The sequence below is a fragment of the Oncorhynchus mykiss genome, chromosome 20 (genome assembly GCF_013265735.2).
Source record: "Oncorhynchus mykiss isolate Arlee chromosome 20, USDA_OmykA_1.1, whole genome shotgun sequence".
Classification (NCBI taxonomy): Eukaryota; Metazoa; Chordata; class Actinopteri; order Salmoniformes; family Salmonidae; genus Oncorhynchus; species Oncorhynchus mykiss.
In genome coordinates, this window is record NC_048584.1 from 13,735,158 (window position 1) to 13,747,401 (window position 12,244).

At 40.9% G+C, this 12,244-nt stretch overlaps 1 protein-coding gene across 2 annotated transcripts in view; it reads right to left on the bottom strand.

Moving 5' to 3' along the window:
* LOC110499015 (glutamate receptor ionotropic, delta-1-like) overlaps window positions 1-12,244 on the bottom strand; it is a 424,887-nt gene that overhangs the window by 66,221 nt on the left and 346,422 nt on the right. For both annotated transcript variants that reach the window (XM_036955858.1, XM_036955857.1), the window contains exons 6-7: window positions 11,910-12,083; window positions 4,989-5,150 (exon numbers count right to left, since the gene is read on the bottom strand). In XM_036955858.1, coding sequence (XP_036811753.1) covers window positions 4,989-5,150; window positions 11,910-12,083 — 336 coding nt within the window. The remainder of the gene's footprint in view (window positions 1-4,988; window positions 5,151-11,909; window positions 12,084-12,244) is intronic.

Consider the following 12,244-nt stretch of genomic DNA (forward strand, 5'->3'; position numbering starts at 1 on the left):
AGGCGACCATCTCTGTCGGCGCCATCCTGCTTTAACAAGTCCTTTAATATCAAGTCCATAATGAAATCGGTGCACTCCCTAACATGGAACCCAAATTGGCTGTGCGCGTGCGCTATCGTGCGTACATTTATTTTGTCCAAACGTGATCATGACATGCAGGTTAAAATATAAAAACTAACTCTGAACCAATGACATTAATTTGGGGACAGGTCAAAAAGCATTAAACATGTATGGCAATCTAGCTCGTTAGCTTGCACTTGCTAGCTAATTTGTCCTATTTAGATAGCTTGCTGTTGCTAGCTAATTTGTCCTGGGATATAAACATTGAGTTGTTATTTTACCTGAAATGCACAGGTACTCCAACAATTAATCCACACATAAAACGGCCAACTGAATCATTTCTAGTCATCTCTTCTCCTTCCAGGCTTTTCATCTTTGAACTTATATGGTGATTGGCATCTACACTTTCATAGTATTACCACGACGACCGGCAAAACATTTAGTCTTTCAATCACCCACGTGGGTATAACCAATGAGGAGATGGCACATGGGTACCTGCTTCTATAAACCAATGAGGAGATGGGAGAGGCAGGACTTGCAACGCGATCTGCATCAGAAATAGGAATGACTTCTATTTTAGCCCTTGGCATCGCAGACGCTCCTTGGCGCACGTGAGCAGTGTGGGTGCAATAATTGAATAACAAGGATTTCTACATTTATTTTGCGACGCTCGTGCACGCGATGTGTCCGGTCTGGTCAGCATGTGAGCCAATTCATATTGTGATTGAATCAGTTTGCATGTTTGAACCAATGTCACTGTGCTAGGGACAGGCCAATTTCTCTGAGACAAATACAGTCATGCCCAAAATTATTGGCACCCTGGTAAAGATGAGCAAAAAAGACAGTAGGTGAGAAATAATCCAAATACTGAGCTATTATTTTATGGAAAAGAAATTGGAAAATTATATTATTTTATACTGATACAATTGCTCAGAGAAAGAGAATTTGTTAAATGAGTAAAATGTATAGGGGTCAAAACTATTGACAACCCTATTTTCAAAAGCTCATCTTGCGAGGATAACGGCATTGAGCCTTTTTCTAAAATGTTTTGTGAGATTGGAGAAAACATTGGGAGTGATCTTAGACAATTCCTCCATAAAGAATCTTTCCAGATCCTTGACATCCTTTGTCTATGCTTATGGACTGCTTTCTTCAATTCAAAACCCAGGTTTAAAATGGGGTTCAAGTCCAGAGACTGATGTTGATTTTGTGGACATTTATTTGCAGATTTTGATGTGTGCGTGGGGTTATTGTCTTACTGGAAGATCCACTTACTGTCAAGTTTCAGCCTCCTGACAGAGGCAACCAGGTGTTTGGCCAAAATGTCCTGGTACTGGGTGAAGTTCATGATGTCATTGACCTTAAATCGATAGCTCACCCAAATTACAAAATGACATATTGGGTTCCTTACCTTGTAAGCATTCTATGGACAAGGTATGACAGCAATTCATAGTTTAGTTTAGTTTAGTTTACCTGGCACTGTTTCCACATGCTAACATTTTAGCCTCTGTGGGACAAATCCCATTCAAGTCATCATCTATAAGTGACTATGTTGAGCTTCACAATTTTAGATACATTTGGATGATTTGTACATGATGTGCGAAAAATGCTAATATTGGTCCCATGACTTGAGTGGGATTTGTGTCACATTAGCATGTTAAAAGAGTGCCAAGGAAACTAAACCAGGGCACGGATTAGTTTCATACCTTGCCCATAGACTGCTTAGAGCGGTGGTCACCAACCTTTTCTGAGTCATGATCACTTTTGCAGTCAACAAGCAAGCCGGAATTTTCCGCTCAGATCATTTTTCTTTGAACATGACTTAACAAATGTAAGCCTGTGCAACATTAACCTAATAAAAACATTTATTTAGGAATGAGGTTTGTGCAGTAGGCATAATACAGTAGGCCTAATACATACTATTCTTGGCCTGAAATAATTAGCAAATAATTAGTTTTTTTTATTTTACTGGGCTGATGGTACCTGCATCTGATGGTCAGTCTCAGTGGAAGGAGAGAACAGCAGAGGGTCTGCCTCTTATGGTCCCTGCTCTCTCTTTTCCTCAGGTGAGACTGGGGTGTATTCATTCTGCCAAACAGCTGCAAATCATTTCGTTTTTTCCAACTAAAACAAGAGTTTATATTGGACAAATGGAGGTAGGTTTCTCCCCGTTTCATTCAGTGTGCTTCTGTTAAAGAAACGTTTTACAACAGAATCGGAAGAATTAATAAACCCTGAACAGAGAGAGGGGACACCGTCTTCCACTCTAGTCGCATTGCATTATTCCTGCTTCATGCACAAATTCATGTTGATACTATGAAATATTCCTCAATATTAAAATAGACTCGACGAGCTGTTAATACAAATAAGAAGCACGTTTTATGTTTTGTAAAAGTGTTGACAGTGCTGAATAAAAATTTAAACATTAACTCACTCATAAAAACAGCAGCTCTTTGCTATATTCTTTGACAGACTCTTTCTGGTCATGTTTTTAAACATCATTAAATGTCCCATAGGCTAGTATCAAACTTTGCTGTGGGGTCGTGGATGTAGGTACGGTAATTTGGGCTTTCCGATTGGCCAGTACAGTAGGCACACTTGATTTAGCCACAGCTCTCCTGGTCAACTGGGTAAGCGGAGTTTGTTCCATCAAACAAATGACATGGTTCAAAATTTGAACAGTTTGTCTTCACGGCACGCAGGGCTTCTGAATCAAGTGCACCTACAACCAACAGCGCAATACAAAAAAAATATTAAAAAGGAGCACACAGCTTTATCATTGGCTTTTCTACAGAAACGTTTGGTGATCGGCTAGGGATGCCTTGAAGAACGACCGACCGTTTGGTTACCACTGGCTTAGAGGGTAAGGCAAACAATATGCAATTTTGTAATTCGGGTGAACTATCCATTTAACCTCACTGTTGTAGGGGGCAGTATTTTTACATCCGGATGAAAAGCGTGCCCAGAGTAAACTGCCTGCTACTCAGGCCCAGAGGCTAGAATATGCATATTATTAGTATATTTGGATAGAAAACACTCTGAAGTTTCTAAAACTGTTTGAATGATGTCTGTGAGTTTAACTTCTTAAGGTATAGGGGGCAGCATTTTCACTTTTGGATAAATAGCATGCCCAATTTCAACTTTCTGCTACTCATGCCAAGAATATAAGATATGCATGTTATTAGTAGATTTGGATAGAAACCACTCTAAAGTTTCTAAAACTGTTTGAATCATGTCTGTGAGTATAACAGAACTTATGTAGCAGGCAAAACACTGAGGACTAACTGTCTGTTCAGTGAGTTCTCATTGGGAAACGATATTTAGGCACTTGTTTTCAGTTCCTACCGCTTCCACTGGATGTCACCAGTCTTTGGAATTTGGTTGAGGTTATTCATTTGTGCAATGAAGAAGTAGGCCATCTAGGAACTGGGTAACACTGTTGAGAGTGCACAAGACGTGAAAAGTAGCATGGTTTGTTGTCTTCCTGTATTGAACACAGATAGACCCGTCTACAATTTGATTGATTATTAACGTTTAAAAATACCTAAAGTTGTATTACAAAAGTAGTTTGAAATGTTTTGGCAAAGTTTACAGGCAACTTTTGAGATATTTTGTAGTGACGTTGCGCAAATTGGAAGCTGTTTTTTTCTGGATCAAACGCGTCAAATAAATTGACATTTGGATATATATGGACGGAATTAAAAACGACCAATTGTGATGTTTATGGGACATATTGGAGTGCCAACAAAAGAAGCTAGTCAAAGGTAATGCATGTTTTATATTTTATTTCTGCATTTTGTGTAGCGCCTGCAGGGTTGAAATATGCTACCCTCTTTGTTTACTATTGGGCTATCATCAGATAATAGCTTCTTGTGCTTTCGCCGAAAAGCCTTTTTAAAATCGGACATGTTGGCTGGATTCACAACGAGTGTAGCTTTAATTGAGTATCTTACATGTGTGATTTAATGAAAGTTTGATTTTTATGTCAAATAAAATTATTTGCCGTGCTGCATTTTCCCAAGTGGGACGCAACCGTCCCCTATACCATAAGAAGTTAAAGAAAAAAATAAGCAAACACGTTTGGTGTTTGCCAAAAGGAATATTGGAGACTCCCCAAACATATGGAAGAAGGTACTCTGGTCAGATGAGACTAATATTGAACTTTTTGGCCATCAAGGAAAACGCTATGCCTGGCGCAAACCCAAAACCTCCCATCACCCCGAGAATACCATCCCCATAGTGAAGCATGGTGGTGGCAGCATCAAGCTGTGGGGATATTTTTCATTGGCAAGGACCGGGAAACTGGTCAGTATTGAAGGAATGATAGATGGTGCTAAATACAGGGAAATTCTTGAGGGAAGTCTGTTTCAGTCTTCCAAAGATTTGAGACAGAGACGGAGGTTCACCTTCCAGCAGGACAATGACCCTAAGCATACTGCTAAAGCAACACTCGAGTGGTTTAAGGGGAAACATTTAAATATATTGGAATGGTCAAGTCAAAGCCCAGTCCTCAAATCATACAACTTGAAGGAGAAGGAGCAGTTTTGCCTTGAAGAATGGGCAAAAATCCCAGTGGCTAGATGTGCCAAGCTTATAGAGACCCAAGAGACTTGCAGCTATAATTGCTGCAAAAGGTGGCTCTACAAAGTATTGACTTTGGAGGGGTAAATAGTTATGCACGCTCAAGTTTTCTTTTTTTTTTTGTCTTATTTATTTTGTCTTATTTATTTCAAATTGAATTCAAATATTTTGCATCTTCAAAGTGGTAGGCATGTTGTGTAAATCAGATGATACAACCAGGTTGCAAGGCAACAACATAGGAAAAATGCCAAGGGGGAAAAACACTTTCGCAAGCCTCTGTATATATATATATATATAGAAAGAGGTTCATATTCATGTTCTGAACTAAATTGTTGTACTAAATTTACCATCTGGATGTTCTCCAGCATGGACCAGCCTCCGTTCCATGGCTTGGTGGACTTCTTGATGCAGTTGAGACTGGCCATGCTATGCCACTTCCTGTCCACCAACTTCCTGTGGAAGGCATTGGCCAGCGCCAGCACGCTGTCATACAGGTACAGGTTGGACACCTGCAGTACAGACAGTCAAGGCATATAGAGAGAGTGAGGAGGGAGAAAACAGCATAGAATTAGATATAGAACTCTACAATGGACATTGGCATCATAGCAACATGACTGAAAATCAACCATCTCGGTCATTCTAGAAACGGATAAAAGTGTAAAATATTGTATTAAACAATACATTTCCAGGATCTCTGTTGAAAACACACAAAACAGAGATTGGAGACCATGGAAACCAGTTAAACATTGATATGTGATTAAATCATTGTTGATGCACAACCTATTCATTGTACAAAAGTAAAACTGAAGCTGCACCATTAAGGAATGGTAGGACTGGTGTGTTTTGATGTTTTTAATAGGACCAGGATTTCCAATGGGTATTGTCTGTTTGTGCGGCATGAGGACATGGAAAGGTACTGTATAAACAAAGCTCAGAAAAGCTTCATAAACAGAGCCCTGTGGTTATTGCTCTTAGCAGCGCCACAGATGTTGCTCTGGCTCTGATGGGGAGTGAAGGGGTGCTAATCCTAATTACCTCCGGGAATAGAAGGCACTCTGACTGGGAGTGGGACACAGCTGGGGACATCAGGAACCGCTGGGCTGAATGAGCCCCACATGAGGCCCCCCAAAACACACATGCATTCACACTCTCAGACAGACACACACGTGCACGCGCGCCCGCATGGCGCACGTAGGCCCACAAGACGCCCACGCACATTCACACAGACACACATACACACGCCCCTATCAAAGTGACACACAGCATGACAGTCCCCTTGACCAGATGTGAGTCCAGCTCCAGAGTCAACCCAGCGCCATGGAGCAGAAACTAAACGCACAGTGACAAATAAGCAGCGGAGCAGTCCAACTGTTTCAGAGGCAGAAGACGCAGACATCACACTAGGCTATGATAATGACATCCTCTGCACTGACAATTCATGCCGTCTCCCTTCTCCACCACATTGGAAAAGCAACATTAAGAATCTGCCCCCTTTTTTTTTCAATTTTCGCCTAAAATGACATACACAAATCTAACTGCCTGTAGCTCAGGACCTGAAGCAAGGACATGCACATTCTTGATACCATTTGAAAGGAAACACTTTAAAGTTTGTGAAAATGTGAAATGAATGTAGGAGAATATACCACATTAGATCTGGTAAAAGATAATACAAAGAAAAAAACATTTTTTTTGTACCATCATCTTTGAAATGCAACAGGATGGCCATAATGTATTATTTCATCCCAGGCGCACTTGAGATTTTGGCCACTCAATGGCAGCAGTGATCCAATAAACCATCACATTTCTGTTCAAAATTTTGTATCAGGACTGCCCAAATGTGCCTAATTGGTTTATTATTACATTTTTAAATTCATAACTGTGCACTCTCCTCACAATAGCATGGTATTATTTCACTGTAATAGCTACTGTAAATTGAACAGTCTAGTTAGATTAACAAGAATTTAAGCTTTCTGCCAATATCAGATATGTCAATGTCCTGGGAAATGTTCTTGTTTACTTACAACCTCATGCTAATCACATTAGCCTACGTTAGATCAACCGTCCCATGGGGGGGACACCGATCCTGTAGATGTTTTAAACAACATGGAGCTGCAGCCGCATGATAATACTATAGGCTATGGCACACATTCACCCCACATCATGATATGATAACTTAATTATTATGCCTTTTGTCATTTTAGGGTGTGAACATGATATATGGATGAGGATCAGGAAAACAATGTGCAGGCCTACTAGAGTGTAGTAATGCATAGAGCTGTCTACACTAGTCTGTGGCCAGAGTAGAAGCCTCAAGGACAACTATGAGCCGGGCTAACTAAGTCGAGGCAGGGCTAAAGCTGAGCAGGGCTAACTAAGGCTGGGCTGCGGACTGCATCTGCTGGGTAGTTTGTAACTGAAGACCTGGGACAGCGACACTAGCTACAACGTCCCCATCAATCCCAACCCCCTGGACCTAAATCTCTCTATCACTGACAGAGAAGGCAAGAACAACAACAACGAGCATTCTCTCCATGTTTTCTCCCCGTGCCCGTGTCACCCTTCTTCAGTCCTCTCCTCCGCCTTGTTGTTAGCTGTGTGTGGCCTGTCCTGATCTCTGTGTTTTTGACAATAACCTTCAGATTACTTCACTATCACAACAGGTTTGATGCAAGAGGTTCAACCAGAGATCAACAAGTGACCCCTTTAGAAGCCTCAATCAAGAGATCTGTGATCAGCGATCTCAGTCAAACTCAATGTCACCCAGAGAAGTGGAATGGAACGCCACATTGTGGAAGTGATTTGGTGTACGCCAGTACGACCTGCCACTGGCTCTGAGTAAATCAAGCCTGTGTGTCTACACTATGTACGCGGATGACTCAACAGTATACAAGTCAGCTACAACAGCGAGTAAAATCATTGCAACACTTAACAAAGATCTACAGTCAGTTTCAGAATGGGTGGCAAGGAATAAGTTAGTCCTAAATATTTTGAAAAATAAAAGCATTGTATTTGGTACAAATCATTCACTAAACCCCAAATACCTCAACTAAATATTGTAATGAATCATGTGGAAATTGAGATGACTAAACTGAGGAGACTAAACTGCTTAGAGTAACCCTGGATTGTAAACTGTTAAGGTCAAAACAAATTGATACAGCAGTAGCTAAGATGGGGAGAACAACAATAACAATAATTCAGGTCCTACAGGCCCTAGTTTAGTCACAGCAGGACTACTGCCCTGCCGTGTGGTCAGGTGCCATAAAGAGAGACTTGGGAAAACTACAACTGTCCCAGAACAGGGCTGCACAGCTGGCCCTTAAATGTACACGTAGATCTAACATGAATAATATGCATGTCAATCTCTCATTGCTCAAAGTAGAGAAGTGAATGACTTCATCACTACTTGTTTTGGTAAGAATTACTGACATGTTGAATGCACCGAGCTGTCTGTTTAAACTACTAGCACACAGCTCGGACACATACATATCCCACAAGACATGTCGCCAGAGGTCTCCTCACAGTACCAAAGTCCAGATCCGACAATGGGAAGTGCATACTACTACATAGAGCCATGGCTACATGAAACTCTATTCCACATCAAGTAACTCACAGACGCAGTCAAATCAGATTTAAAAAACAGATACAAAATACACCTTATGTGAAGAGTCACACACACAGGTACAAACACACACATACAAACAAACATAGCATACACACTATACACACACGTACACCTGGATTGTGTGTTGTACTAGAGTGGTCGCCAGAGGGCACACACTTAAGTATTGGGAAATCTGTTTTAAAAATGTATTAGTGTACTGTATATTAATGCCTTAATTTTTTATGGAATCCAGGAACAGTAGTAATGGGGATCCACAATAAATACAAAATACAAATACAGAGTGAACGTGCGGATATGACTCATTTGTTAATACATGGCGAACTGACATCTTTCCAGGGGGGAAGTAGATACAGTAGTGTTGAAATTGCTAATTTTGTGATAAACCGCTGACGGGGTTCGCCGGCAGCATGCACCAGCGTTTGCCATGTCACAAAGGTGATTTAACATCAAAGAGCATTTAACCCTCTTTTTCATGAATTATTGAGATAGGAGCCCCCTGAGGAGTTGGGCCATCTGCTAACGGTTAGCGATAGCGAGAGTTCAGGTGGGTTCAAGGTTTTTTTTCTCCATTCAGAGACACCTCTGGTTACATAAATGAGGAACAGAGGGGAGGGATGTCAGAGAGCAGCATCCGTGTGATTTTGTTGGGTGGCTGATTGATCATGTCTAGCTGCTATCTAGCTGCCATATCAAAAGGATATGATACATTTGTCATCATGTTGTACTTTTGTTGATTCCTATACTGCATGTATTCAAAAGGGGTAATCTATTCAAAAACATATTCTTGTCAATAAACTGCAGGAAGTACTCAGCGTTTACTCAACCGAGTTTGCGAGAATGTCCGACTATTATTTATTGGATTGTTATCAATAAACCCTGAACAGTTTCAACCTCCAATAGTTAAAAAAAAAATTCTACCTCCAATAGTTAGTTAAATAGCTACCTAGACTATCTGCATTGACCCTTTTTGCATTAACGTTTTTGACTCATCACATACGCTGCTGCCAATGTTTATTATCTATCCTCTTGCCAAGTCACTCTATTCTTAGTTATATGTAAATACCTACCTCAATTGCCTCATACCCCTGCACATCGACTCTGTACTGGTACCCTGTGTATACAGCCAAGTTATCATTACTCATTGTCTATTTATTATTAAGTCTTTTCTTTCTCTCTGCATTTTGTATGAAGCATGTGACGAATAAAATTTGATTCAATTTTTTGGGAATGAAGTGCAAGTTACTTCATGAGTAAACTAGAAACATGTATATGAGTGGGATGTTTAGTCTGAAAAAAATATTTTGAGAGACTCAGGAGACTGAAAGCAAAACAACTAACAAAACAAAATGAGTGTCACATCCTGACCTTTTTTTATGTCTCTATTTTAGGTTGGTCAGGGCGTGAGTTGGGGTGGATATTCTATATTTTGTTCTATGTTTGTATTTCTCGGTGTTTGGCCTGGTATGGTTCCCAATCAGAGGCAGCTGTCAATCGTTGTATCTCATTGAGAACCATACTTAGGCAGCCTGTTTTCGCCTTTGAGTTGTGGGTAGTTGTTTTCTCTCTCTGTCTCTGTACCAGACAGGACTGTTTTGTTTGTTCCGTTTTGTTATTTTTGTTCTAGTGTTCAGTGTAATTAAAAGATCATGAACACGTACCACGCTGCACCTTGGTCCTCTCCTTCTTCCACCTACGACAGCCGTTCCAATGAGTCAATAGGAACCACAGGGTATCTAACGCCTCGCTAGCATCCTTGTCCTCTCAACCATAGAAATAGAATCACAAGAATTGGCATCCCCATTCTCCTATTGATTATATTTATATGCTCTCAACCAACTTTTCTTTATCTGTCCTTCAGACCCCAAACACCTGTCGCTGTATTCCAGCACATATCAATAGCCCAGCCTTGTGTAACTTCTCATCATCCATTGTCACGCAATAGGAGATACACTATACAGTATGTGCTGTTGACCCTCGGGGGCCCCCAGGTCACAGGCTCAGTGATACTCTAAACAATCAGAAGGCTCTTTAATTCTGGGGCTATCACTGCCATAACATGTGACAGGGGTCACTGACTTTGTCCCATTGGCAGCATCAGATAACAGTAAAAGAAAACATTGGCATAGAACTCAAATGTATTGTAATACACATACTTGTTATTTCTTATTTATTTGTTATAATCGACCTTGAACATATTAATGAAGCGCAAGTGCAATGTGGGGATTTTTTCCTGAACAAATCTCCTGACCAGGAATAACTCGGGACTAGGGCCCCTGGTCAGGTAACATGGTCAGGAAAGATTCTCGGCATATACAGTAGAAGTTGAAAGTTTACATACACCTTAGCCAAATACATTTAGACTCCGTTTTTCACAATTCCTGACAGTTAATCCTAGTAAAAATTCCCTCTCTTAGGTCAGTTAGGATCAACACTTTATTTTAAGAATGTGAAATGTCAGAATAATAGTAAAGATAATGATTTATTTCAGCTTTTATTTAATTCATCACATTTTTAGTGGTTCAGAAGTTTACATACACTCAATTATCATTTGGTAGCATTTCCTTAAAATTGTTTAACTTGAGTAAAACATTTCCACAAGCTTCCCACAATATGTTGGGTGAATTTTGGCCCATTCCTCCTGACAGAGCTGGTGTAACTGAGTCAGGTTTGTAGGCCTCCTTACTCGCACACGCTTTTTCAGTTCTGCCAACACATCTTCTTTGGGATTGAGGTCAGGGCATTGTGATGGCCACTCCAATACCTTGACTTTGTTGTCCTTAAGCCATTTTGCCACAACTTTGGGAGTATGCTTGAGGTCATTGTCCATTTGGAAGACCCATTTGTGACCAAGCTTTAACTTCCAACATCTTGAGATGTTGCTTCAATGTATCCACATAATTTTCCTCCTCATGATGCCATCTATTTTGTGATGTGCACCAGTCCCTCCTGCAACAAAGCACCCCCACAACATGATGCTGCCACCCCCGTGCTTCATGGTTGGGATGGTGTTCTTCGGCTTGCAAGCCCCCCCCCCCCCCCCCCCCCCCTTTTCCTCCAAACATAACAATGGTCATTATGGCCAAACAGTTCTATTTTTGTTTCATCAGACCAGAAGACATTTCTCCAAAAAGTACGATCTTGGTCACCATGTGCAGTTGCAAACCGTAGTCTGGCTTTTTTTATGGCGGTTTTGGAGCAGTGAATTATTCCTTGCTTAGCGGCCTTTCAGGTGTCATGCAAAGAGGCACTGAGTTTGATGGTAGGCCTTGAAATACCTCAATTAGCCTTTCAATCAATTAGCCTTTCAGAAGCTTCTAAAGCTATGACATCATTATCTGGAATTTTTCAAGCTGTTTAAAGGCACAGTCAACTTAGTGTATGTAAACTTCTGACCCACTGGAATTGTGATACAGTGAATTATAAGTGAAATAATCTGTCTGTAAACAATTGTTGGAAAAATGACTTGTGTCATGCACAAAGTAGATGTCCTAACCGACTTGCCAAAACTATAGTTTGTTAACAAGAAATTTGTGGAGTGGTTGAAAAACAAGTTTTAACGACTCCAACCTAAGTGTATGTAAACATCCGACTTCAACTGTAAGACCTTGATGTGAAGGTGCCAGAAAAGGTCCCTTGTTGAACTGACCTCCAGTGACTGTAGGTATCCTTCCTGTGGGTCACAGAGCAGGGAGGAGATGCGGTGGTTGTTCCTCATGCAGCGCACGTTGCTGTCCCTCCACAGAGGAAAGATCTGACGAATCACTGTCATCCGCCCCAAAGCACTGTGTGCCAGCTCCATGATCTCTGTGTCGCTGATCTCCTATAACGAGCGGGGGAGAGAAGGGGAGAGGTTGAGAGAAGGGGACAGACATGTTACAGCATAAAAAAACTCTATAGAGGTGAAGTTGAAACAAAAACTGTCCTGCCTGTAACTACTATGACAAGGTTGAACAGAGTCCCTGTGTATGGTCACCACATAAA